This window comes from Caloenas nicobarica, chromosome 31 (assembly GCF_036013445.1).
Source record: "Caloenas nicobarica isolate bCalNic1 chromosome 31, bCalNic1.hap1, whole genome shotgun sequence".
Taxonomy (NCBI): Eukaryota; Metazoa; Chordata; class Aves; order Columbiformes; family Columbidae; genus Caloenas; species Caloenas nicobarica.
This window is the reverse complement of record NC_088275.1, coordinates 3030896-3053375: the sequence shown is the minus strand read 5'-3', so window position 1 is coordinate 3053375 and position 22480 is coordinate 3030896. Positions and strand designations below refer to the sequence as shown.

The window sequence follows — 22480 nt, the reverse complement described above, 5'->3', positions numbered from 1 at the left end:
GATGCTGCTCTCTTCTCCCTGGGATCCAGTAATAGGACGCAGGGGAACTGTTTGAAGCTGCAGTAGGGAAGGTTTAGACTGGACATGAGGAAACATTTCTTGACTGAGAGGGTGCTCAAAACCTGGAACAGGCTTCCCAGAGAGGTGGTCAATGCTCCAGGGCTCTCGGTGTTCAAGAGGCGTTTAGACAATGCCGTTGATGATTTGCTTTACAGTTTGGTCATCCCTCAAGAAGTCAGGCTGTTGGACTAGGTGATGGTTGTAGGTCCCTTCCAATGGAAATATCCTGTTCTACTCTAATATCTCCTCTGGGGAGAGCCTGAGAGAGCTGGGACTTTGGCTCGCAGTGAAGAGGAGCCTCAGAGTGTTTCTCACCAAGCTGCACACGTGCCTGAATGGAAGGCATCAAGAAGATGGAGCCAGGCTTTTTTCTGAGGTGACCGGTGTCAGGACAAGAGGCAACGGGCACCAGCTGAGAGGCAGGAGGCTCTGCCTCAACAGGCCAGACCACTTTTTCCGTGTGAGTGCGACGAGCAGTTGCACAGGTTTCCTCGGGAGGGTTGTGGACTCCCCGTCCTCAGAGACACGCAAAAGCTAACTGGACGCGGTGCTGGGCAGCCGGCTCTGGGTGCCGCTGCTTGAGGCAGCAGCATGACAAGATGCCCTGCAAAGCTCCTGCCACATGAATCAGGCTGTGATTTCTGTGATTGATCGTCTGTAACAGAGAAGGGAGGAGCAGCCGCCAGTGTGTTGGTCTGTGCTGGCTGTGAGAAGGGGAAGGAGAAGAGGAAGAAAACTAGAGGAAAGGAGACGGGAGTGGGAAGGGGAGGAAGAAGAGGTAGGAGAAGGCTCCCGTTTGCTTTCTCTCCAGGGCCTCACGCAGAGCCACGGAGGAACAAAGTGGCTGGATCCGATGCAGGCATTGTCCCCGGGGGGGTGCCAGTCCCTGGGGCAGCCAGGCTCATGCGCGCTGAAACTGGAGGTCTGCAAGTGCCACGTGTCCCACAGACAGGGGAGCAGCCTGCACTGAGGTGGGACTCTCGGAGCTCAAATACGGGACCATGTGTGGCCAGAGCTGCAGGGGTCGCGGGGTGTCTCAGAATGAACTCAGCCTGGAACTGTTGTGGCTGAGAGATTGCCCTGGTCTGGCTGGCGGGGGTCACGTGCATTGGCAAGGGGAGCCCTGCAGCCCACACTGGGCTCTGAAAGAAAAGGAGGAGAGGCAGGCGTTGGATGCAAGCTTGTTTTATTGCAGTGCAGGAAAGGAACCTCTGGAGAAAGACACTTAAGGTAGAGGCAGTCAGGTTGTCCCTGGAGGCTTCAAGAGAGCTGTTCCTTCAGGCTTCTTATCCCAGGCGGTGGCCATTGCAGAGACTAAGGAGTGCCCTGTGGGACGATGGTAGAGTCGCGCGTCTGGGCAAGGGACTGGGCAAGGAGGAGAGGCGGCATGGACAGAGGGGAAAGAGGCAGGAAAGGAGTGGAGGTGTGAGGCAGAGGTGGCCCAGGAACCCAGGGAGCTCTGTGTCCGGGTCTAGCAGGGCCCCCAGTTGTCCCACAGCCTCCTGCTGTAGCGGGGCAAGGCGCAAGGGCTGGAGGCGGGAGAAGCGTAGTAGGGTCTGCCAAAGGTGCAGAGGCCCCCGGAGCCCTGGGTGGCCCCGGCACCGTAGAGGCCTCCCAGCCCCAGGGAGCCCCCGAAGGCGGGTGCTCCGGAGGAGCCCACCACGGCTTGCTGGGGGAAGGAGGTGAGGATGGGGCCGGGGAAGGTGACGACGACGGGGGGCGGCTGGATGAAGGCCGTCGAGTCGGGGCACTGCCGGGCGCACAGCTCGTTGCAGCTGTCAGCGATGGGCTGTGGGACGGCGACGCTGGTTGGTGCTGGGCGCAGGTCAGAGCAAGACATCTTTGTGTGAGAGCGATGAGCCTGAAAGACACAGCCCCAAGGACAGCTGTCATGCATGAGGAGAAGGCTCCCCGGCTCAGCACTGCCCTGTTCCCTTGGCTGTCCTGGAGCTGGAGGGACCAGGGCCACCCCCTTGCCGCACTGCCCGCTCTTTGTCCTTTGCCCAGCCAGCCCCCCTCAGCGCCCTGCTCTCTGCAGCCCTCTCCTTGTCATCTCTCTCCGCAAAGAGAGGGCACACGAGCCCTCGCAGAGAGCCTGTGCAGGGCCCAGCTCTGCGTGGCCTGGCCACGGGGCTCCTTCCTCCTCCCGTCGTGGCTCAGCCCAGCCTGGCCGACCAAGCCTGCTGCCAGCACGCCCGCCGCTGGCGCAGCTCTCCTGGCCAGGGATCCCCCACGCCGGCCCCAGCTACAGGAGGCAGAGACCTGCAGGCACCCACCTACCCTTCTCCTGAGCAGAGCGAGGCAGGAGCAGTGGATGCCCATGCACAGCAAGGGCAGCGCTTTTATGCCGCACCAGAGAGTGGGGGGAGGAGCTGGCCGCACTGGAGGCACGTGTCCTGCGCTGGCCGAGCCCCCGCCTTCTCCCTGCGTGGCACGGGGCTGTTTTGCTGACGCCGTTTCCTCTCCAGCCCCAACCCGCTCTGTCAGCCCCTGCAATTACCCCGTTCAGACGCTTGCCAGCTGCCACCTCACGGGGCCCAATTAGCCCCACTGTCTTTTCATTATCTCTGTGTGAAAGAGGGCACACAGCGTGACAAAGGCTGACTGCAAGCGCCCTGCGTGCCATAGCTCTTCTGCAAGGGCTTGGTCTCGGCGTGGCCCCACGTCTGCTTTGCAGAGCCACACGGAAGACCAGGGTCTCCCGCACGCCAGCGACCGCATGACATGCACCGTGGAGCTATTATCTACAGAGGCGCGAGGTTACGAAACACCAAATCAAAGGCACTCCTCTCGGGCACTGCCTGCTCAGCACGATGTATCACTCGCCAGCCCAACACAGTCAGCCTCCATCTGCCTTCAGGCCTTGGCCATGGACCTCGGCAAGCCTGGGGGAGCAAGACCCCTTGTGCCCTTCCGCGACGTGCGTGTTGCAAGGAGCACAGCCCCCGACCTGTGCTGAAGTGGCACAGGCTCACTCCAGGCCCGCCCCAGCCCCGCGGGCCGCTTGCAAGTCTCATGGGAAGCCCAATGCTGGGCGATGGTGCTGGGCAGGGGCTGCCCTTCAGGGTGCTGGGCAGCTGGGAGCGCTGGCTGACGCCAAAGCCACAGCAGCCCTCAGCTGTGCTGGCCCCGCTCGCCCTTGCCACCGGCTCTATTCACAGCAGAGCCTGGCAGCAGGCACAGGGCAGAGGTTTCCCTGCAGCAGAGCACCAGTCAGGCAGCAAGGAGCCGCAGAAGCATGGCCATCTCCTGCCTTCTACATCCCCGAGCAGGGAGATGCATCCTGTCATTTAGCCCACAGAGCACAAAGGGCTAGAAAGCCTCGCAAGCGGCATGTGCTGGTCTGCCAAGGAGATGCTGACTCAGGGAGGGGCAGGAGGTGCACAGCCCCATAGGTGTCAGCAGGAGGGAGTGCTGCCTCTGCTGATTGGCCCAGCTGGTGCTGAGCAACGGCAGGACCGCTATAAAAGCTCTGCCACTGCCAGGCTCTCCCAACCACTGCTCTGGCTGCCTTCTCCTGAGGGAACAGGGTAAGTCTGCGAGCGCTTGTCCTCCTGGCCCCCTGCTCCAGCCCCTCCGCCTCGGGTGCTCCCCTCTGCTGCTCACTTGCGATCTCTGCCCTCTTGCAGAGCGCCGTTTGATCCCACGCAAAGATGTCTTGCTCTGACCTGCGCCCAGCACCAACCAGCGTCGCCGTCCCACAGCCCATCGCTGACAGCTGCAACGAGCTGTGCGCCCGGCAGTGCCCCGACTCAACGGCCCTCATCCAGCCGCCCCCCGTCGTCGTCACCTTCCCCGGCCCCATCCTCAGCTCCTTCCCCCAGCAAGCCGTGGTGGGCTCCTCCGGAGCACCCGCCTTCGGGGGCTCCCTGGGGCTGGGGGGCCTCTACGGTGCCGGGGCCACCCAGGGCTCCGGGGGCCTCTGCACCTTTGGCAGACCCTACTACGCTTCTCCCGCCTCCAGCCCTTGCGCCTTGCCCCGCTACAGCAGGAGGCTGTGGGACAACTGGGGGCCCTGCTAGACCCAGACGCAGAGCCCCCGGCGGTGCCGCCAGCCCAAACGCCAATGCCAACGTCAGCCATGCAGGGCTGGGCTACCAGGCACAGGGCACTGAGAAGTGCTGAGCAGCCCCAGCCCCAGCCAACGCCTGGGCAGCTGGCAGTGCCGCACAGCCTCGGCCCTTCGCTGCCCTCTTCTCCTGCTCTCTGCTCTCCTCCCTCTCTTCTCAGCTGTCAGACGAGGCAGGACCTGGACCCCAATGGCTCTGCGGGCCTGATGGACCAAGTCCTCGGGAGCTGCAATGCTGCATGAAGGGGGCATCTGGAGCAAGAAGCCACGCTCTTGAGAAGATGCCCCTGCCTCCTGCCGCCCATGGCAACCAGCCTCTCTGGGTCTTGTCCACTGTCTCTCTGAGGAACTCTGCTGATCCTCTGGGCACAATAAAGTTTTCCTGCATCCCAGTCATGTCTCCTTCCATCCTTGTCCCACGTCGCAAGGAGCCGGGGAGAGGTGCCCTTCAGCAGATGGAGGGCAAATGCCGGTGCCGAGATGCCCGGGGAGGTGAGGGTAGGCGGTGCTGGCAGAGGGAGGTTGCAGGCAGCAGGCAGGGGAGAGAGAGCCTTTTGGTAAGACTTGCAGGAGTTGAGGGAAGGGAGCAGGACAGGTGCTGGCCAGACTTCTTTGCCTGGCCTCTTCCACCTGGGAGCAGCACCGGCCCCTCCAGGTCTGGTGCTCCACAGAAGCACGGCAGCATCTCCGGGTGCCCATGCAGAGGAGGCTGGACAAAGACCCCGTGCTGAAGCCCACACTTGGGCAATGGCTGTCGATTGCTGGAGAGCAGGAGAAATGGAGTCTGAGGGGTGACCTCACTGCCCTCTACAGTTTCGTGAGCAGGAGAACTGGAGGGGGAGATGCTGCTCTCTTCTCCCTGGGATCCAGTAATAGGACGCAGGGGAACTGTTTGAAGCTGCAGTAGGGAAGGTTTAGACTGGACATGAGGAAACATTTCTTGACTGAGAGGGTGCTCAAAACCTGGAACAGGCTTCCCAGAGAGGTGGTCAATGCTCCAGGGCTCTCGGTGTTCAAGAGGCGTTTAGACAATGCCGTTGATGATTTGCTTTACAGTTTGGTCATCCCTCAAGAAGTCAGGCTGTTGGACTAGGTGATGGTTGTAGGTTCCTTCCAATGGAAATATCCTGTTCTACTCTAATATCTCCTCTGGGGAGAGCCTGAGAGAGCTGGGACTTTGGCTCGCAGTGAAGAGGAGCCTCAGAGTGTTTCTCACCAAGCTGCACACGTGCCTGAATGGAAGGCATCAAGAAGATGGAGCCAGGCTCTTTTCTGAGGTGACCGGTGTCAGGACAAGAGGCAACGGGCACCAGCTGAGAGGCAGGAGGCTCTGCCTCAACAGGCCAGACCACTTTTTCCGTGTGAGTGTGACGAGCAGTTGCACAGGTTTCCTCGGGAGGGTTGTGGACTCCCCGTCCTCAGAGACACGCAAAAGCTAACTGGACGCGGTGCTGGGCAGCCGGCTCTGGGTGCCGCTGCTTGAGGCAGCAGCATGACAAGATGCCCTGCAAAGCTCCTGCCACATGAATCAGGCTGTGATTTCTGTGATTGATCGTGTGTAACAGAGAAGGGAGGAGCAGCCGCCAGTGTGTTGGTCTGTGCTGGCTGTGAGAAGGGGAAGGAGAAGAGGAAGAAAACTAGAGGAAAGGAGACGGGAGTGGGAAGGGGAGGAAGAAGAGGTAGGAGAAGGCTCCCGTTTGCTTTCTCTCCAGGGCCTCACGCAGAGCCACGGAGGAACAAAGTGGCTGGATCCGATGCAGGCATTGTCCCCGGGGGGGTGCCAGTCCCTGGGGCAGCCAGGCTCATGCGCGCTGAAACTGGAGGTCTGCAAGTGCCACGTGTCCCACAGACAGGGGAGCAGCCTGCACTGAGGTGGGACTCTCGGAGCTCAAATACGGGACCATGTGTGGCCAGAGCTGCAGGGGTCGCGGGGTGTCTCAGAATGAACTCAGCCTGGAACTGTTGTGGCTGAGAGATTGCCCTGGTCTGGCTGGCGGGGGTCACGTGCATTGGCAAGGGGAGCCCTGCAGCCCACACTGGGCTCTGAAAGAAAAGGAGGAGAGGCAGGCGTTGGATGCAAGCTTGTTTTATTGCAGTGCAGGAAAGGAACCTCTGGAGAAAGACACTTAAGGTAGAGGCAGTCAGGTTGTCCCTGGAGGCTTCAAGAGAGCTGTTCCTTCAGGCTTCTTATCCCAGGCGGTGGCCATTGCAGAGACTAAGGAGTGCCCTGTGGGACGATGGTAGAGTCGCGCGTCTGGGCAAGGGACTGGGCAAGGAGGAGAGGCGGCATGGACAGAGGGGAAAGAGGCAGGAAAGGAGTGGAGGTGTGAGGCAGAGGTGGCCCAGGAACCCAGGGAGCTCTGTGTCCGGGTCTAGCAGGGCCCCCAGTTGTCCCACAGCCTCCTGCTGTAGCGGGGCAAGGCGCAAGGGCTGGAGGCGGGAGAAGCGTAGTAGGGTCTGCCAAAGGTGCAGAGGCCCCCGGAGCCCTGGGTGGCCCCGGCACTGTAGAGGCCTCCCAGCCCCAGGGAGCCCCCGAAGGCGGGTGCTCCGGAGGAGCCCACCACGGCTTGCTGGGGGAAGGAGGTGAGGATGGGGCCGGGGAAGGTGACGACGACGGGGGGCGGCTGGATGAGGGCCGTCGAGTCGGGGCACTGCCGGGCGCACAGCTCGTTGCAGCTGTCAGCGATGGGCTGTGGGACGGCGACGCTGGTTGGTGCTGGGCGCAGGTCAGAGCAAGACATCTTTGTGTGAGAGCGATGAGCCTGAAAGACACAGCCCCAAGGACAGCTGTCATGCATGAGGAGAAGGCTCCCCGGCTCAGCACTGCCCTGTTCCCTTGGCTGTCCTGGAGCTGGAGGGACCAGGGCCACCCCCTTGCCGCACTGCCCGCTCTTTGTCCTTTGCCCAGCCAGCCCCCCTCAGCGCCCTGCTCTCTGCAGCCCTCTCCTTGTCATCTCTCTCCGCAAAGAGAGGGCACACGAGCCCTCGCAGAGAGCCTGTGCAGGGCCCAGCTCTGCGTGGCCTGGCCACGGGGCTCCTTCCTCCTCCCGTCGTGGCTCAGCCCAGCCTGGCCGACCAAGCCTGCTGCCAGCACGCCCGCCGCTGGCGCAGCTCTCCTGGCCAGGGATCCCCCACGCCGGCCCCAGCTACAGGAGGCAGAGACCTGCAGGCACCCACCTACCCTTCTCCTGAGCAGAGCGAGGCAGGAGCAGTGGATGCCCATGCACAGCAAGGGCAGCGCTTTTATGCCGCACCAGAGAGTGGGGGGAGGAGCTGGCCGCACTGGAGGCACGTGTCCTGCGCTGGCCGAGCCCCCGCCTTCTCCCTGCGTGGCACGGGGCTGTTTTGCTGACGCCGTTTCCTCTCCAGCCCCAACCCGCTCTGTCAGCCCCTGCAATTACCCCGTTCAGACGCTTGCCAGCTGCCACCTCACGGGGCCCAATTAGCCCCACTGTCTTTTCATTATCTCTGTGTGAAAGAGGGCACACAGCGTGACAAAGGCTGACTGCAAGCGCCCTGCGTGCCATAGCTCTTCTGCAAGGGCTTGGTCTCGGCGTGGCCCCACGTCTGCTTTGCAGAGCCACACGGAAGACCAGGGTCTCCCGCACGCCAGCGACCGCATGACATGCACCGTGGAGCTATTATCTACAGAGGCGCGAGGTTACGAAACACCAAATCAAAGGCACTCCTCTCGGGCACTGCCTGCTCAGCACGATGTATCACTCGCCAGCCCAACACAGTCAGCCTCCATCTGCCTTCAGGCCTTGGCCATGGACCTCGGCAAGCCTGGGGGAGCAAGACCCCTTGTGCCCTTCCGCGACGTGCGTGTTGCAAGGAGCACAGCCCCCGACCTGTGCTGAAGTGGCACAGGCTCACTCCAGGCCCGCCCCAGCCCCGCGGGCCGCTTGCAAGTCTCATGGGAAGCCCAATGCTGGGCGATGGTGCTGGGCAGGGGCTGCCCTTCAGGGTGCTGGGCAGCTGGGAGCGCTGGCTGACGCCAAAGCCACAGCAGCCCTCAGCTGTGCTGGCCCCGCTCGCCCTTGCCACCGGCTCTATTCACAGCAGAGCCTGGCAGCAGGCACAGGGCAGAGGTTTCCCTGCAGCAGAGCACCAGTCAGGCAGCAAGGAGCCGCAGAAGCATGGCCATCTCCTGCCTTCTACATCCCCGAGCAGGGAGATGCATCCTGTCATTTAGCCCACAGAGCACAAAGGGCTAGAAAGCCTCGCAAGCGGCATGTGCTGGTCTGCCAAGGAGATGCTGACTCAGGGAGGGGCAGGAGGTGCACAGCCCCATAGGTGTCAGCAGGAGGGAGTGCTGCCTCTGCTGATTGGCCCAGCTGGTGCTGAGCAACGGCAGGACCGCTATAAAAGCTCTGCCACTGCCAGGCTCTCCCAACCACTGCTCTGGCTGCCTTCTCCTGAGGGAACAGGGTAAGTCTGCGAGCGCTTGTCCTCCTGGCCCCCTGCTCCAGCCCCTCCGCCTTGGGTGCTCCCCTCTGCTGCTCACTTGCGATCTCTGCCCTCTTGCAGAGCGCCGTTTGATCCCACGCAAAGATGTCTTGCTCTGACCTGCGCCCAGCACCAACCAGCGTCGCCGTCCCACAGCCCATCGCTGACAGCTGCAACGAGCTGTGCGCCCGGCAGTGCCCCGACTCAACGGCCCTCATCCAGCCGCCCCCCGTCGTCGTCACCTTCCCCGGCCCCATCCTCACCTCCTTCCCCCAGCAAGCCGTGGTGGGCTCCTCCGGAGCACCCGCCTTCGGGGGCTCCCTGGGGCTGGGGGGCCTCTACGGTGCCGGGGCCACCCAGGGCTCCGGGGGCCTCTGCACCTTTGGCAGACCCTACTACGCTTCTCCCGCCTCCAGCCCTTGCGCCTTGCCCCGCTACAGCAGGAGGCTGTGGGACAACTGGGGGCCCTGCTAGACCCAGACGCAGAGCCCCTGGCGGTGCCGCCAGCCCAAACGCCAATGCCAACGTCAGCCATGCAGGGCTGGGCTACCAGGCACAGGGCACTGAGAAGTGCTGAGCAGCCCCAGCCAACGCCTGGGCAGCTGGCAGTGCCGCACAGCCTCGGCCCTTCGCTGCCCTCTTCTCCTGCTCTCTGCTCTCCTCCCTCTCTTCTCAGCTGTCAGACGAGGCAGGACCTGGACCCCAATGGCTCTGCGGGCCTGATGGACCAAGTCCTCGGGAGCTGCAATGCTGCATGAAGGGGGCATCTGGAGCAAGAAGCCATGCTCTTGAGAAGATGCCCCTGCCTCCTGCCGCCCATGGCAACCAGCCTCTCTGGGTCTTGTCCACTGTCTCTCTGAGGAACTCTGCTGATCCTCTGGGCACAATAAAGTTTTCCCGCATCCCAGTCATGTCTCCTTCCATCCTTGTCCCATGTCGCAAGGAGCCGGGGAGAGGTGCCCTTCAGCAGATGGAGGGCAAATGCCGGTGCCGAGATGCCCGGGGAGGTGAGGGTAGGCGGTGCTGGCAGAGGGAGGTTGCAGGCAGCAGGCAGGGGAGAGAGAGCCTTTTGGTAAGACTTGCAGGAGTTGAGGGAAGGGAGCAGGACAGGTGCTGGCCAGACTTCTTTGCCTGGCCTCTTCCACCTGGGAGCAGCACCGGCCCCTCCAGGTCTGGTGCTCCACAGAAGCACGGCAGCATCTCCGGGTGCCCATGCAGAGGAGGCTGGACAAAGACCCCGTGCTGAAGCCCACACTTGGGCAATGGCTGTCGATTGCTGGAGAGCAGGAGAAATGGAGTCTGAGGGGTGACCTCACTGCCCTCTACAGTTTCGTGAGCAGGAGAACTGGAGGGGGAGATGCTGCTCTCTTCTCCCTGGGATCCAGTAATAGGACGCAGGGGAACTGTTTGAAGCTGCAGTAGGGAAGGTTTAGACTGGACATGAGGAAACATTTCTTGACTGAGAGGGTGCTCAAAACCTGGAACAGGCTTCCCAGAGAGGTGGTCAATGCTCCAGGGCTCTCGGTGTTCAAGAGGCGTTTAGACAATGCCGTTGATGATTTGCTTTACAGTTTGGTCATCCCTCAAGAAGTCAGGCTGTTGGACTAGGTGATGGTTGTAGGTCCCTTCCAATGGAAATATCCTGTTCTACTCTAATATCTCCTCTGGGGAGAGCCTGAGAGAGCTGGGACTTTGGCTCGCAGTGAAGAGGAGCCTCAGAGTGTTTCTCACCAAGCTGCACACGTGCCTGAATGGAAGGCATCAAGAAGATGGAGCCAGGCTCTTTTCTGAGGTGACCGGTGTCAGGACAAGAGGCAACGGGCACCAGCTGAGAGGCAGGAGGCAGGTCTGGCTCAACAGGCCAGACCACTTTTTCCGTGTGAGTGTGACGAGCAGTTGCACAGGTTTCCTCGGGAGGGTTGTGGACTCCCCGTCCTCAGAGACACGCAAAAGCTAACTGGACGCGGTGCTGGGCAGCCGGCTCTGGGTGCTGCTGCTTGAGGCAGCAGCATGACAAGATGCCCTGCAAAGCTCCTGCCACATGAATCAGGCTGTGATTTCTGTGATTGATCGTCTGTAACAGAGAAGGGAGGAGCAGCCGCCAGTGTGTTGGTCTGTGCTGGCTGTGAGAAGGGGAAGGAGAAGAGGAAGAAAACTAGAGGAAAGGAGACGGGAGTGGGAAGGGGAGGAAGAAGAGGTAGGAGAAGGCTCCCGTTTGCTTTCTCTCCAGGGCCTCACGCAGAGCCACGGAGGAACAAAGTGGCTGGATCCGATGCAGGCATTGTCCCCGGGGGGGTGCCAGTCCCTGGGGCAGCCAGGCTCATGCGCGCTGAAACTGGAGGTCTGCAAGTGCCACGTGTCCCACAGACAGGGGAGCAGCCTGCACTGAGGTGGGACTCTCGGAGCTCAAATACGGGACCATGTGTGGCCAGAGCTGCAGGGGTCGCGGGGTGTCTCAGAATGAACTCAGCCTGGAACTGTTGTGGCTGAGAGATTGCCCTGGTCTGGCTGGCGGGGGTCACGTGCATTGGCAAGGGGAGCCCTGCAGCCCACACTGGGCTCTGAAAGAAAAGGAGGAGAGGCAGGCGTTGGATGCAAGCTTGTTTTATTGCAGTGCAGGAAAGGAACCTCTGGAGAAAGACACTTAAGGTAGAGGCAGTCAGGTTGTCCCTGGAGGCTTCAAGAGAGCTGTTCCTTCAGGCTTCTTATCCCAGGCGGTGGCCATTGCAGAGACTAAGGAGTGCCCTGTGGGACGATGGTAGAGTCGCGCGTCTGGGCAAGGGACTGGGCAAGGAGGAGAGGCGGCATGGACAGAGGGGAAAGAGGCAGGAAAGGAGTGGAGGTGTGAGGCAGAGGTGGCCCAGGAACCCAGGGAGCTCTGTGTCCGGGTCTAGCAGGGCCCCCAGTTGTCCCACAGCCTCCTGCTGTAGCGGGGCAAGGCGCAAGGGCTGGAGGCGGGAGAAGCGTAGTAGGGTCTGCCAAAGGTGCAGAGGCCCCCGGAGCCCTGGGTGGCCCCGGCACCGTAGAGGCCTCCCAGCCCCAGGGAGCCCCCGAAGGCGGGTGCTCCGGAGGAGCCCACCACGGCTTGCTGGGGGAAGGAGGTGAGGATGGGGCCGGGGAAGGTGACGACGACGGGGGGCGGCTGGATGAAGGCCGTCGAGTCGGGGCACTGCCGGGCGCACAGCTCGTTGCAGCTGTCAGCGATGGGCTGTGGGACGGCGACGCTGGTTGGTGCTGGGCGCAGGTCAGAGCAAGACATCTTTGTGTGAGAGCGATGAGCCTGAAAGACACAGCCCCAAGGACAGCTGTCATGCATGAGGAGAAGGCTCCCCGGCTCAGCACTGCCCTGTTCCCTTGGCTGTCCTGGAGCTGGAGGGACCAGGGCCACCCCCTTGCCGCACTGCCCGCTCTTTGTCCTTTGCCCAGCCAGCCCCCCTCAGCGCCCTGCTCTCTGCAGCCCTCTCCTTGTCATCTCTCTCCGCAAAGAGAGGGCACACGAGCCCTCGCAGAGAGCCTGTGCAGGGCCCAGCTCTGCGTGGCCTGGCCACGGGGCTCCTTCCTCCTCCCGTCGTGGCTCAGCCCAGCCTGGCCGACCAAGCCTGCTGCCAGCACGCCCGCCGCTGGCGCAGCTCTCCTGGCCAGGGATCCCCCACGCCGGCCCCAGCTACAGGAGGCAGAGACCTGCAGGCACCCACCTACCCTTCTCCTGAGCAGAGCGAGGCAGGAGCAGTGGATGCCCATGCACAGCAAGGGCAGCGCTTTTATGCCGCACCAGAGAGTGGGGGGAGGAGCTGGCCGCACTGGAGGCACGTGTCCTGCGCTGGCCGAGCCCCCGCCTTCTCCCTGCGTGGCACGGGGCTGTTTTGCTGACGCCGTTTCCTCTCCAGCCCCAACCCGCTCTGTCAGCCCCTGCAATTACCCCGTTCAGACGCTTGCCAGCTGCCACCTCACGGGGCCCAATTAGCCCCACTGTCTTTTCATTATCTCTGTGTGAAAGAGGGCACACAGCGTGACAAAGGCTGACTGCAAGCGCCCTGCGTGCCATAGCTCTTCTGCAAGGGCTTGGTCTCGGCGTGGCCCCACGTCTGCTTTGCAGAGCCACACGGAAGACCAGGGTCTCCCGCACGCCAGCGACCGCATGACATGCACCGTGGAGCTATTATCTACAGAGGCGCGAGGTTACGAAACACCAAATCAAAGGCACTCCTCTCGGGCACTGCCTGCTCAGCACGATGTATCACTCGCCAGCCCAACACAGTCAGCCTCCATCTGCCTTCAGGCCTTGGCCATGGACCTCGGCAAGCCTGGGGGAGCAAGACCCCTTGTGCCCTTCCGCGACGTGCGTGTTGCAAGGAGCACAGCCCCCGACCTGTGCTGAAGTGGCACAGGCTCACTCCAGGCCCGCCCCAGCCCCGCGGGCCGCTTGCAAGTCTCATGGGAAGCCCAATGCTGGGCGATGGTGCTGGGCAGGGGCTGCCCTTCAGGGTGCTGGGCAGCTGGGAGCGCTGGCTGACGCCAAAGCCACAGCAGCCCTCAGCTGTGCTGGCCCCGCTCGCCCTTGCCACCGGCTCTATTCACAGCAGAGCCTGGCAGCAGGCACAGGGCAGAGGTTTCCCTGCAGCAGAGCACCAGTCAGGCAGCAAGGAGCCGCAGAAGCATGGCCATCTCCTGCCTTCTACTTCCCCGAGCAGGGAGATGCATCCTGTCATTTAGCCCACAGAGCACAAAGGGCTAGAAAGCCTCGCAAGCGGCATGTGCTGGTCTGCCAAGGAGATGCTGACTCAGGGAGGGGCAGGAGGTGCACAGCCCCATAGGTGTCAGCAGGAGGGAGTGCTGCCTCTGCTGATTGGCCCAGCTGGTGCTGAGCAACGGCAGGACCGCTATAAAAGCTCTGCCACTGCCAGGCTCTCCCAACCACTGCTCTGGCTGCCTTCTCCTGAGGGAACAGGGTAAGTCTGCGAGCGCTTGTCCTCCTGGCCCCCTGCTCCAGCCCCTCCGCCTCGGGTGCTCCCCTCTGCTGCTCACTTGCGATCTCTGCCCTCTTGCAGAGCGCCGTTTGATCCCACGCAAAGATGTCTTGCTCGGACCTGCGCCCAGCACCAACCAGCGTCGCCGTCCCACAGCCCATCGCTGACAGCTGCAACGAGCTGTGCGCCCGGCAGTGCCCCGACTCAACGGCCCTCATCCAGCCGCCCCCCGTCGTCGTCACCTTCCCCGGCCCCATCCTCAGCTCCTTCCCCCAGCAAGCCGTGGTGGGCTCCTCCGGAGCACCCGCCTTCGGGGGCTCCCTGGGGCTGGGGGGCCTCTACGGTGCCGGGGCCACCCAGGGCTCCGGGGGCCTCTGCACCTTTGGCAGACCCTACTACGCTTCTCCCGCCTCCAGCCCTTGCGCCTTGCCCCGCTACAGCAGGAGGCTGTGGGACAACTGTGGGCCCTGCTAGACCCAGACGCAGAGCCCCCGGCGGTGCCGCCAGCCCAAACGCCAATGCCAACGTCAGCCATGCAGGGCTGGGCTACCAGGCACAGGGCACTGAGAAGTGCTGAGCAGCCCCAGCCCCAGCCAACGCCTGGGCAGCTGGCAGTGCCGCACAGCCTCGGCCCTTCGCTGCCCTCTTCTCCTGCTCTCTGCTCTCCTCCCTCTCTTCTCAGCTGTCAGACGAGGCAGGACCTGGACCCCAATGGCTCTGCGGGCCTGATGGACCAAGTCCTCGGGAGCTGCAATGCTGCATGAAGGGGGCATCTGGAGCAAGAAGCCATGCTCTTGAGAAGATTGCTCTTCCTCTTGTAACACATGGCAACCAGCCTCTTTTGGTTTTGCCCACCGTCTCTCTGACAATATCTGCTGATCCTCTGGGCACAATAAAGTTTTCCTGCATCCCAGTTATGTCTCCTTCTGTTCTCGTCCCTCTTTGGGAAGACCCTTGGAGGCAGAGCCCATTATCTGAGGGAGGTCATATACTGGTCTTGAGATGCCCAGGGGCTGGTAGAGAAGGCAATGATCGGAGAGGGATGATGCAGGCAGGCAGCAGGCAGGGGAGAGAGAGCCTTTTGGTAGGACTTGCAGGAGCTGGGGGAAAGCAAAGAGCAAGACAGTCTCTGGCAGCACTCCTTTGCCTAGCCTTCTCCACCTGGGAGCAGCACCAGCTCTGCTAGATTTCACTGCTTTTTTCCTTTTGCAATACCTTGGATTGGGGAGCCCCTCCGGTTATCTGTATAACTCTAGGGCCCCTCTTGGCTATGGGATTTCAGCCCTCTCCATGCTCAGCAGTGGGTACTGCAGCCCATACTCCTTCCACCAGTACAGCCAGTTCCTCTGCAGCAGCTGTGGGCCATGCTAAAGGTAGCAGGAGTATCCCTGGTTAATCTTCTCCAAGTGTCCATCTACTTTTTCTTTGGATTAACTGTCTTCATTCTTCCTATTTTAGTTCTCATTTTATGCTGGTTGAGGATATTTTTCATGGACTAATTTAAAAAGTGTGTGGATTTTAAACTCTATCAATTCAGGAGAGGTTTGTCTTCTTTTCCTATAACTTTAATTCTCATTGAAGTTCTGCTGCATATTACAATAAGAATTCTGTTTACATCCCTATTAAGTGTGGCTTTGTTAACAGTCTTAGAGGTTGTGAAGTACAGCTTTCAGTATCCAGTTTCCATCCCCAACACCTGCAGAAAAATGCAGTTCACAAACCCTTCTGAAATCACGTTTCTACAATTCATGGGTCTTTCCCCTTGTTCCCTTGGCTACCGCTATTTTATGGTATTAAGAACATTTGGACCCCTCTTTCCCCCCACCAATTTTTAGCCAAGAATGATTCTTTCGTATTGTTCTTGAAGAAGTGTGACTAAAGGAAAATATAACCTATCAAAAAAGGGATATTACTAATTTATTGCATTTATCTGTGATTACCTCTTTACTAACTGCTATGGTAGGATTTAAATGAAGAGCTGCCTGGTACTGACAATTTACACACCGGTAAATTTATTCCAGAGTAGGCCCAAAGAGGAAGAGAGAGGAAGAACATTGCAAGACAGATATTATGATGCACCATAGATTTAATGGGTGAGAAATATATTTTTTAAAATGTACGGCATAAGAAAGCAACAGAGTTGAATATGGATAAAATTAATCATCCATTTCAAGGCAATGCTTGACAGCTGGTCACCCAGCTCCTACATGCAACAATAAAAGTTACATTTTTCACCTCATTGATAACAGAGAAAGGCATTAAATCAGAAATGCCAAGCTCCTGCAGTTCCATTAGCTTAGGAAAAAGCTGAGGGTGGTCAGTAAGCATACAGCCATGGTCATGAGCTCAGTCCTGCATCCAGATCACACTTTTAAGCTTCTGGTTTTTCCTTTGTGGTTTTTCCCCAAGGCTTTATCATGGCCCACACCGGTTGTAACGACGGTAGGACCTCCCATAAAGGCCACCTAGACCTGAATATCCAAGGCTCCCAAGTCCCAAGGAGCTGCCAGAGGAGATGGGGACTCCCCCAGCGTTGAGAGCATCCCCTACAGCTGCAGAAGCTGAGGATCCCACGGTGGTATTTTGTGGGAAGGAGCTGAGGATCGGGCCAGGCAGGGTCACCACCACAGGGGAGGGCTGGATGACATACGTTGAGTCCTGGCACTGCCTGACGCAGGGCTCGTTGCAACTGTTCGCCAGTGGAGTTGGGCTGCAGATGGTGGGAGGACATAGATCATAGCAGGACATGTCTCCAGGATGGAACTAAGTCTGAAACACAGGAAAGGAAGTAAACACAAGACAGAAATTATAGTTATAGTCATGCAATTAAGCTCCTAAGATGATGGAGAGTGCAAGAAACTAGCTAGAGACTGTGGAGAATGGAATACTGTCTTAGATTGAAAGGAGATTTCAATGAAACTTGAACTCCTCAGCGCTACATAGGACAGCTCATTGCTCTACCTGCTTCTAAGCAGTCTTTGATAGCTCATTTCCCACAACACTCCTCCAGGGTGAGTGCAGCCCTGCAATAGGTGGGAAGTGAGGGACAAGGCTTGTGATCTTCTATATGATACAGCTCGGAGAAACTTCACTCCACAACAGAGAGAAGAAGAAACTATTCTTCAGCAGCTAGAAGTGAGGAGTATAACCTGGATAATGTGACACTCACCTGTGAAAGGGAGCTGTTATCCTCCCCACAGATGGGCTTGTCTCTTAAACAGCAAAAGAATAAATATTCTGCCTAATTTTTATTTGATCATCCCTTTTTCTTTCTGCTTATTGCCTCTTACATGAGTCTTACGGAGAAAGCAATTTTCTGCCTTTTTCTGAAGGGGGAGAAATGGAAGTTGACAGTTTCCAAAATCATTTCATAAGCAAACAGACCAGGTGGAAGCTTTACTATCAATATTTCAGTAACGAGTATTCAGTAACAATACCAAAGTATTCAAAGCATTTTAGAAGGAGATGATTAAAATATTTCTAGTCTCAAAGTGCTTAGAAATGGAGGATTATTTTCATAGTATTCTGGTGCAAAAAGGAGTATGCTTTCAACATTGCTCAGCAGACCTTTGAAAATTTGAGCCCACTTACTCATGTATCTACAGAAAAAAGCTCTGAGAAAGCCCAAATCTCTGTACAGATTCTCCACATCTACTTTTGGTTGCTGAGCAATTCGTATGCAGAGATTTGAACATCTTGGAACTGAATACTTCAGTGACATAAATGAAAAATTAGTCTGAAGTCCTCTGTCCAGCACTTGCCACCCTTCAAAGAACAGCTACCTTCTTTCTAGAAAGAGCTACATGCAGGTCTTCCACACACACTGATAAAGAGCGTAAACCTTAGAGTACTATAGACAAAACAGTGCAAAAATAAAATGCAATGAAGGCAACAATTCAGGACATTGAAAGATACTAAGCAGATTCAGACTCACCCTTTTCACCAAGGAGAATAAAGCAGAAGTGGATGGCAGCAACTTGCTCTGTGCTGGCTTTTATACTGTATTCTAGAGCGCCTGAGGAACTAAGACATACTTTGTATATGTAGTTATTTACCAGCCAGTTGCTAAAGACTTCTTGTATGCAAAACACTCCAAGCTGATGATTTACTTTTTTCCTCACTGTTTGTATTTATTGCCTTGATTTAACTTCCTCATCATAATGTATGCATTCCACTACAGAGGTTTCTTTTATCTTAAAATATTATGAGGTCAGGTAATTCCTGGTCAGCTCAACTGATTCATCTGAGTTACTAAAGGGATTATTTTGCATCCTAGGCACAATGTATGCGATGTATGTCATTTGACACAGATGAATACATATATTAGGAAAGATCTATGTGAACTCCCCTGTGAAATCCCCCTTCCCTGTTCATAGAGAGCATAAGTTTTTGACACATCTCACTCTGAAAAGGCCAGAAGCTAGTGTTTCTGACTCTGAGTTGGACTGTAGATTTGCAAAATTCCTCTCAAACTGCCACATGGCCACAGAAATTCAGAAAATAATTTTGTTACAGAAAGCACTTTGCAGAGCTGATTACACTCAACCGGTCTCAAAGGTGCCTACTGGAAAATAGATTATGTGAGGGAATATATCGTTTTACTTTCTTGACTCAGAAAATAGGATGAAAGAGTATCAGCAGTCTGATCTATTCATTTAATACTAAAGTACTATGATTCCATGAAAGAATTTGAGACACAGCTCTTCAATTTGGAAATTGAGTGTCAAAGTCCTTAATCTAAGGAGTCTACTAGTTTTAGCTTTCTTCCTACATCAAACTCCAGGAAAACAATTCAGGTCAGATTGAGGATGCATGTGAATTTTAGGCTGTTCAGAGACACTGGTACTCAAAGATTTGCAGAAGCTTACCTATGGCATCATAAAGTTGCCAAACAGTTTTACATTTGCCATTAAATTATTCTTTTCCCCTCCTGTGTCTTGCACTATTATACAAAATTATACTCAAAATTAATGGTAACTACTCACAGAAGTTTATAATACTCATGTTCTTTTTTCCTCTTTCGAAAGCAAATAATGTTGTCTTCATTTTTCATGGTCTTAAAGAACATCACAATATGCAACATTTCAATTTCTTTTTCAAAGACAATTTCTAGATTAAAGAGTAATTGCATACAATGCATAAGCAGACTTTAGGGCAGGGGTCAGTATTCCAGTCTCTCCTCTCCTAATGCGAAGAGACAATTTGCAGAGACATGCAAATTATCTCTGAACTGTATCTTCATGAAGTTCTCCTGTGAAATACGTGGTGATTGCATGCTTTTGAAGAACAAAAGCCTTCAAAGTTCAGAACACATTTTCATCAATGGCTCAGACATGCAAATAATGCATAATCAGAAAATGTGAAGGTGTGTGACACTATTTGAACATGATGGGCGTTTCAGTTTTGTGACCAGGAGTACTAATAAATTTCACAAACTTCCTCACATCATATGGTGTCACAAGCTAGAGTCCTTTCATTTTTTACTTAAAATACAAACAAGTATTTGCACAAAATGGCATGTTAAAAATCCCATTCCATTTTGCAGTCACTGGACAGATTTACTAGATGGATATCTGATGGATTTACCAGTCTCTCCCCAATGCTCTTACCAATGCACACACACAGACACGCTACTGCAGTATGAAAATGTGAAAAACATATTCCTCTATAGCAATAACTACCTATTGATTATAAGAGAAGCAGCATGTGGTTTTGAAAACGAATTCATCAATAGATATGGTGATGATGAAAAGAATCACAAGTCCTCTCCTGAAGGTGATCACATGTCAAGTTAGCCTGGCTGTCTCAATCTCCTCTCCTAGGAGCTGAAACCTTTGAGATATTGCTTGTTGGAATATTGAGGCCTGTATCTAGTGGAGTGCCTCAAGGGTCAGTACTGGGGCCAGTATTATTCAATATATTCATCAATGATTTGGATGAGGGAATAGAGTGTACTATTAGCAAGTTTGCTGATGACACCAAGCTGGGAGGAGTGGCTGACACTGGAAGGCTGTGCTGCCATCCAGCGAGACCTCGACAGGCTGGAGAGTTGGGCGGGGAAAAATTTAATGAAATATAACAAGGGCAAATGTAGAGTCTTACATCTGGGCAGGAACAACCCCAGGTTCAAGTATAAGTTGGGGAATGACCTATTAGAGAGCAGTGTAGGGGAAAGGGACCTGGTGGACCTGGGGAACAGCAGGATGACCATGAGCCACCACTGTGCCCTTGTGGCCAGGAAGGCCAATGGCATCCTGGGGTGTATTAGAAGGGGGGTGGTTAGTAGGTTAAGAAAGGTTCTCCTTCCCCTCTACTCTGCCCTGGTGAGACCGCACCTTGAATATTGTGTCCAGTTCTGGGCTCCTCATTTCAAGAAGGACAGGGAACTGCTGGAGAGAGTACAGCAAAGGGCAACAAAGATGATTAAGGGAGTGGAGCATCTCCCTTATGAGGAAAGGCTGAGGGAGCTGGGTCTCTTTAGCTTGGAGAAGAGGAGACTGAGGGGTGACCTCATTAATGTTCATAAATATATAAAGGGTGGGTGTCACGAGGATGGAGCCAGGCTCTTCTCGGTGACAACCAACAGTAAGACAAGGGGTAATGGGTTCAAACTGGAACACAAGAGGTTCCACTTAAATTTGAGAAGAAACTTCTTCTCAGTGAGGGTGACGGAACACTGGAACTGGCTGCCCAGGGGGGTTGTGGAGTCTCCTTCTCTGGACACATTCAAAACCCACCTGGATGCCTTCCTGTAGCTTCATCTAGGTATTCCTGCTCCGGCAGGGGGATTGGACTAGATGATCTTCTGAGGTCCCTTCCAATCCCTAGCATTCTGTGATTCTGTGATTACAAAGAGTAGTAGTAATCCTAAATCTCATGGTCACTTATCAGGGATCAAATTGCACACTCAGGACTTAAAAGCTCTTGTGCTGACAGCAGGTGGTACTCCCATGGGCGCAGTGTGACCAAAATGCTAAAGACCAGACAAAATTCCTAACCAAACTGCATTTTCACTCATCCACATTTTGGGAAGGTGGGGTCAGAATATAGAGCCAGGCATATTTAATGGATGCAAACCAAAAAGATGAAAGAGACACCATGGATTGTGGCTTTCATCCAATGCCAGGATAAGTCCAGACAATAAACAGTAAACAAAACTATTTCACTAGTGCGAATGAGGCCATATAGGAAAGAAGAAAAAACAACAACAAAACCCGAACAACTGCAGGAACTAGCTAAAAAATGTGCAAGAATATGTCAGATCCTCTGGGCAGCCTGAGAAAGCGATAGAAGCTCTTGCTCTTTAGAGCCTTCCTGACTCTTCCCTTATCCCTGAATGCAAGACAGACGCTACAATTCTGGTTTCAGCTTTACGAAATTTGGTATTGAAATACATCTTCACTGACAGGAATACCAAAGACTTGGTGTCCTGCAAAAACAACTAATGTTATTCTTTTTCCTATGGGACCAACTTCTTCCAGTTATTCCATGGTACATATCAACAGATGAAAATTTATAAATCAAAAAAGAGAAGATGCAGACTTCCTTTGTTCAGAGTATGTGTACTCTACCATGCATCGGTTTTTATGCTGCTGATTTATTGTCTACTACTATGTGTTATTGCACATATGCTGCCTGATTATGTAGACCCCAGTCTAACATGGTATGACATATCTGAAGTAAACAGTAACAACATGAGAGACAGTTCCTAAGCTTGTCTAGCCTAGAAAATTTTCTCTGTAACATGATAATCTAGCTCATATTCTGCAGCAGTGAATAAAACACTTTCTGATGAACTACAAAATCAGAGAAACCTTTGGCTTTGGGACTGTGCTATACATGTTTCAATGTTTCAATCCAAACAAGGCATTTTGGAACAGGAAAGAAGAGGGAAAATGATGCTTGAGGGTTGGTTTTGCTCTTCGTTTTGAAGAATTGAGCTGCATACCAGACCTTTCTGCTACAATTTCTGAATGCTTGAAGGAAACATCCCGACTTTGGAAAGAGTGTACTTGCACAGGGTTTACCTCTGTGGAGAGATTTGGTGCGGCTGATTAGAAGAAAGTTTAATAGAGAATTGCAGAAGGAGATTGCAAGAGTAGCAAAATGTACTTTGTTACGAGAAATGTTATCTGTCCACCTAAATATGTTAAAGATAACTTCACTGCAGTGTCTCAGCCATGACTCTTTCCAGCCATGTCGACACTGTGCAATTTTAACTTCTCTGCTGTGTTAGATATGCAGGTTGGCCTCCATAAGAGAAAGTTATTTTGCAACACCTGCAAATGAATGATGGCTTCTTTGGAATGCATGCCTTTTGATCAAGCAACAGGTTCAGTTGAGATGGCAAAAAATATATTACACATTAAATTCAGACCAACCTTTTGCTGTATTATAACATCAAACTGCTAACTTACCATCCTCTTCAGTTGTTTATTAAGAAAACCTACACCTTAAAATTATTCTTTCATGTAACTGATGTACCTCCTTTAATTTAGCTCCACTAAATGACTGTAGTCAATATAACTTTGTCAGCATCTTTCCCTGGCTTTAATTACAGTTCAGCATCAGTCTTACAGGCACAGACAAAGACTCCAAGCAAGAAATTTCACAGATATCAGGCTGTGAGCCATGTGGGCTGACAGGACACTGAATCATCCAGAGCCTACGCGTAGAGCTTTTCAAATCTTCTTTCTTTAGGGACCAAAGCTCCAGTCTCTGAACATCTCCTTTTTTTACAACAGAGATGACTAAGCTAGAACAAAGCAATGCCCAATAAAGTTCAGATGTACTAGACACAAGAGATAGGAGTCAGTTTATAAAGACACACTTAGTAAGGGTTATAACTTAGAATCTTTTAATATCTTTCTCCCAGAAGTGTTACCCAGGCCAGCAAATTTGAAAGCCAATTCCCTTGCAAAAACACCACATATCC

The 22480-nt window shown here is 54.9% G+C and overlaps 7 protein-coding genes across 8 annotated transcripts; 3 read left to right on the top strand and 4 right to left on the bottom strand.

Moving 5' to 3' along the window:
* Positions 1 to 1252: 1252 nt before the first annotated feature.
* LOC136000038 (scale keratin-like) lies at positions 1253 to 2378 on the bottom strand. The gene is made up of 2 exons (XM_065653710.1): positions 2341 to 2378; positions 1253 to 1921 (listed from the first exon to the last, which is right to left on the bottom strand). Exon 2 carries the CDS (start codon positions 1898 to 1900, stop codon positions 1532 to 1534), a length of 369 nt encoding a protein of 122 aa, XP_065509782.1. The 5' UTR covers positions 1901 to 1921; positions 2341 to 2378; the 3' UTR covers positions 1253 to 1531.
* Positions 2379 to 3713: 1335 nt separating this feature from the next.
* LOC136000034 (scale keratin-like) lies at positions 3714 to 4082 on the top strand. The gene has a single exon (XM_065653707.1). It carries the CDS (start codon positions 3714 to 3716, stop codon positions 4080 to 4082), a length of 369 nt encoding a protein of 122 aa, XP_065509779.1.
* Positions 4083 to 6222: 2140 nt separating this feature from the next.
* LOC136000065 (scale keratin-like) lies at positions 6223 to 7345 on the bottom strand. The gene is made up of 2 exons (XM_065653742.1): positions 7311 to 7345; positions 6223 to 6891 (listed from the first exon to the last, which is right to left on the bottom strand). Exon 2 carries the CDS (start codon positions 6868 to 6870, stop codon positions 6502 to 6504), a length of 369 nt encoding a protein of 122 aa, XP_065509814.1. The 5' UTR covers positions 6871 to 6891; positions 7311 to 7345; the 3' UTR covers positions 6223 to 6501.
* A 1338-nt stretch (positions 7346 to 8683) lies between these two features.
* Positions 8684 to 9052, top strand: LOC136000049 (scale keratin-like). Its single transcript, XM_065653722.1, has one exon. It carries the CDS (start codon positions 8684 to 8686, stop codon positions 9050 to 9052), a length of 369 nt encoding a protein of 122 aa, XP_065509794.1.
* Positions 9053 to 11189: 2137 nt separating this feature from the next.
* Positions 11190 to 12315, bottom strand: LOC136000036 (scale keratin-like). Its single transcript, XM_065653709.1, has 2 exons — positions 12278 to 12315; positions 11190 to 11858 (listed from the first exon to the last, which is right to left on the bottom strand). Exon 2 carries the CDS (start codon positions 11835 to 11837, stop codon positions 11469 to 11471), a length of 369 nt encoding a protein of 122 aa, XP_065509781.1. The 5' UTR covers positions 11838 to 11858; positions 12278 to 12315; the 3' UTR covers positions 11190 to 11468.
* A 1297-nt stretch (positions 12316 to 13612) lies between these two features.
* Positions 13613 to 14916, top strand: LOC136000020 (scale keratin-like). 2 transcript variants are annotated; one of them, XM_065653688.1, is made up of 3 exons: positions 13651 to 13915; positions 14381 to 14395; positions 14801 to 14916. In XM_065653688.1, exons 1-3 carry the CDS (start codon positions 13651 to 13653, stop codon positions 14914 to 14916), a joined length of 396 nt encoding a protein of 131 aa, XP_065509760.1. The 2 variants fall into 2 exon arrangements, with proteins under 2 accessions (XP_065509761.1, XP_065509760.1); XM_065653689.1 differs by lacking the exons at positions 14381 to 14395; positions 14801 to 14916 and having other exon boundaries at positions 13613 to 14019.
* Positions 14917 to 15960: 1044 nt separating this feature from the next.
* Positions 15961 to 16299, bottom strand: LOC136000060 (feather keratin B-4-like). The gene has a single exon (XM_065653736.1). It carries the CDS (start codon positions 16291 to 16293, stop codon positions 15961 to 15963), a length of 333 nt encoding a protein of 110 aa, XP_065509808.1. The 5' UTR covers positions 16294 to 16299.
* Between the last annotated feature and the right edge of the window lie 6181 nt (positions 16300 to 22480).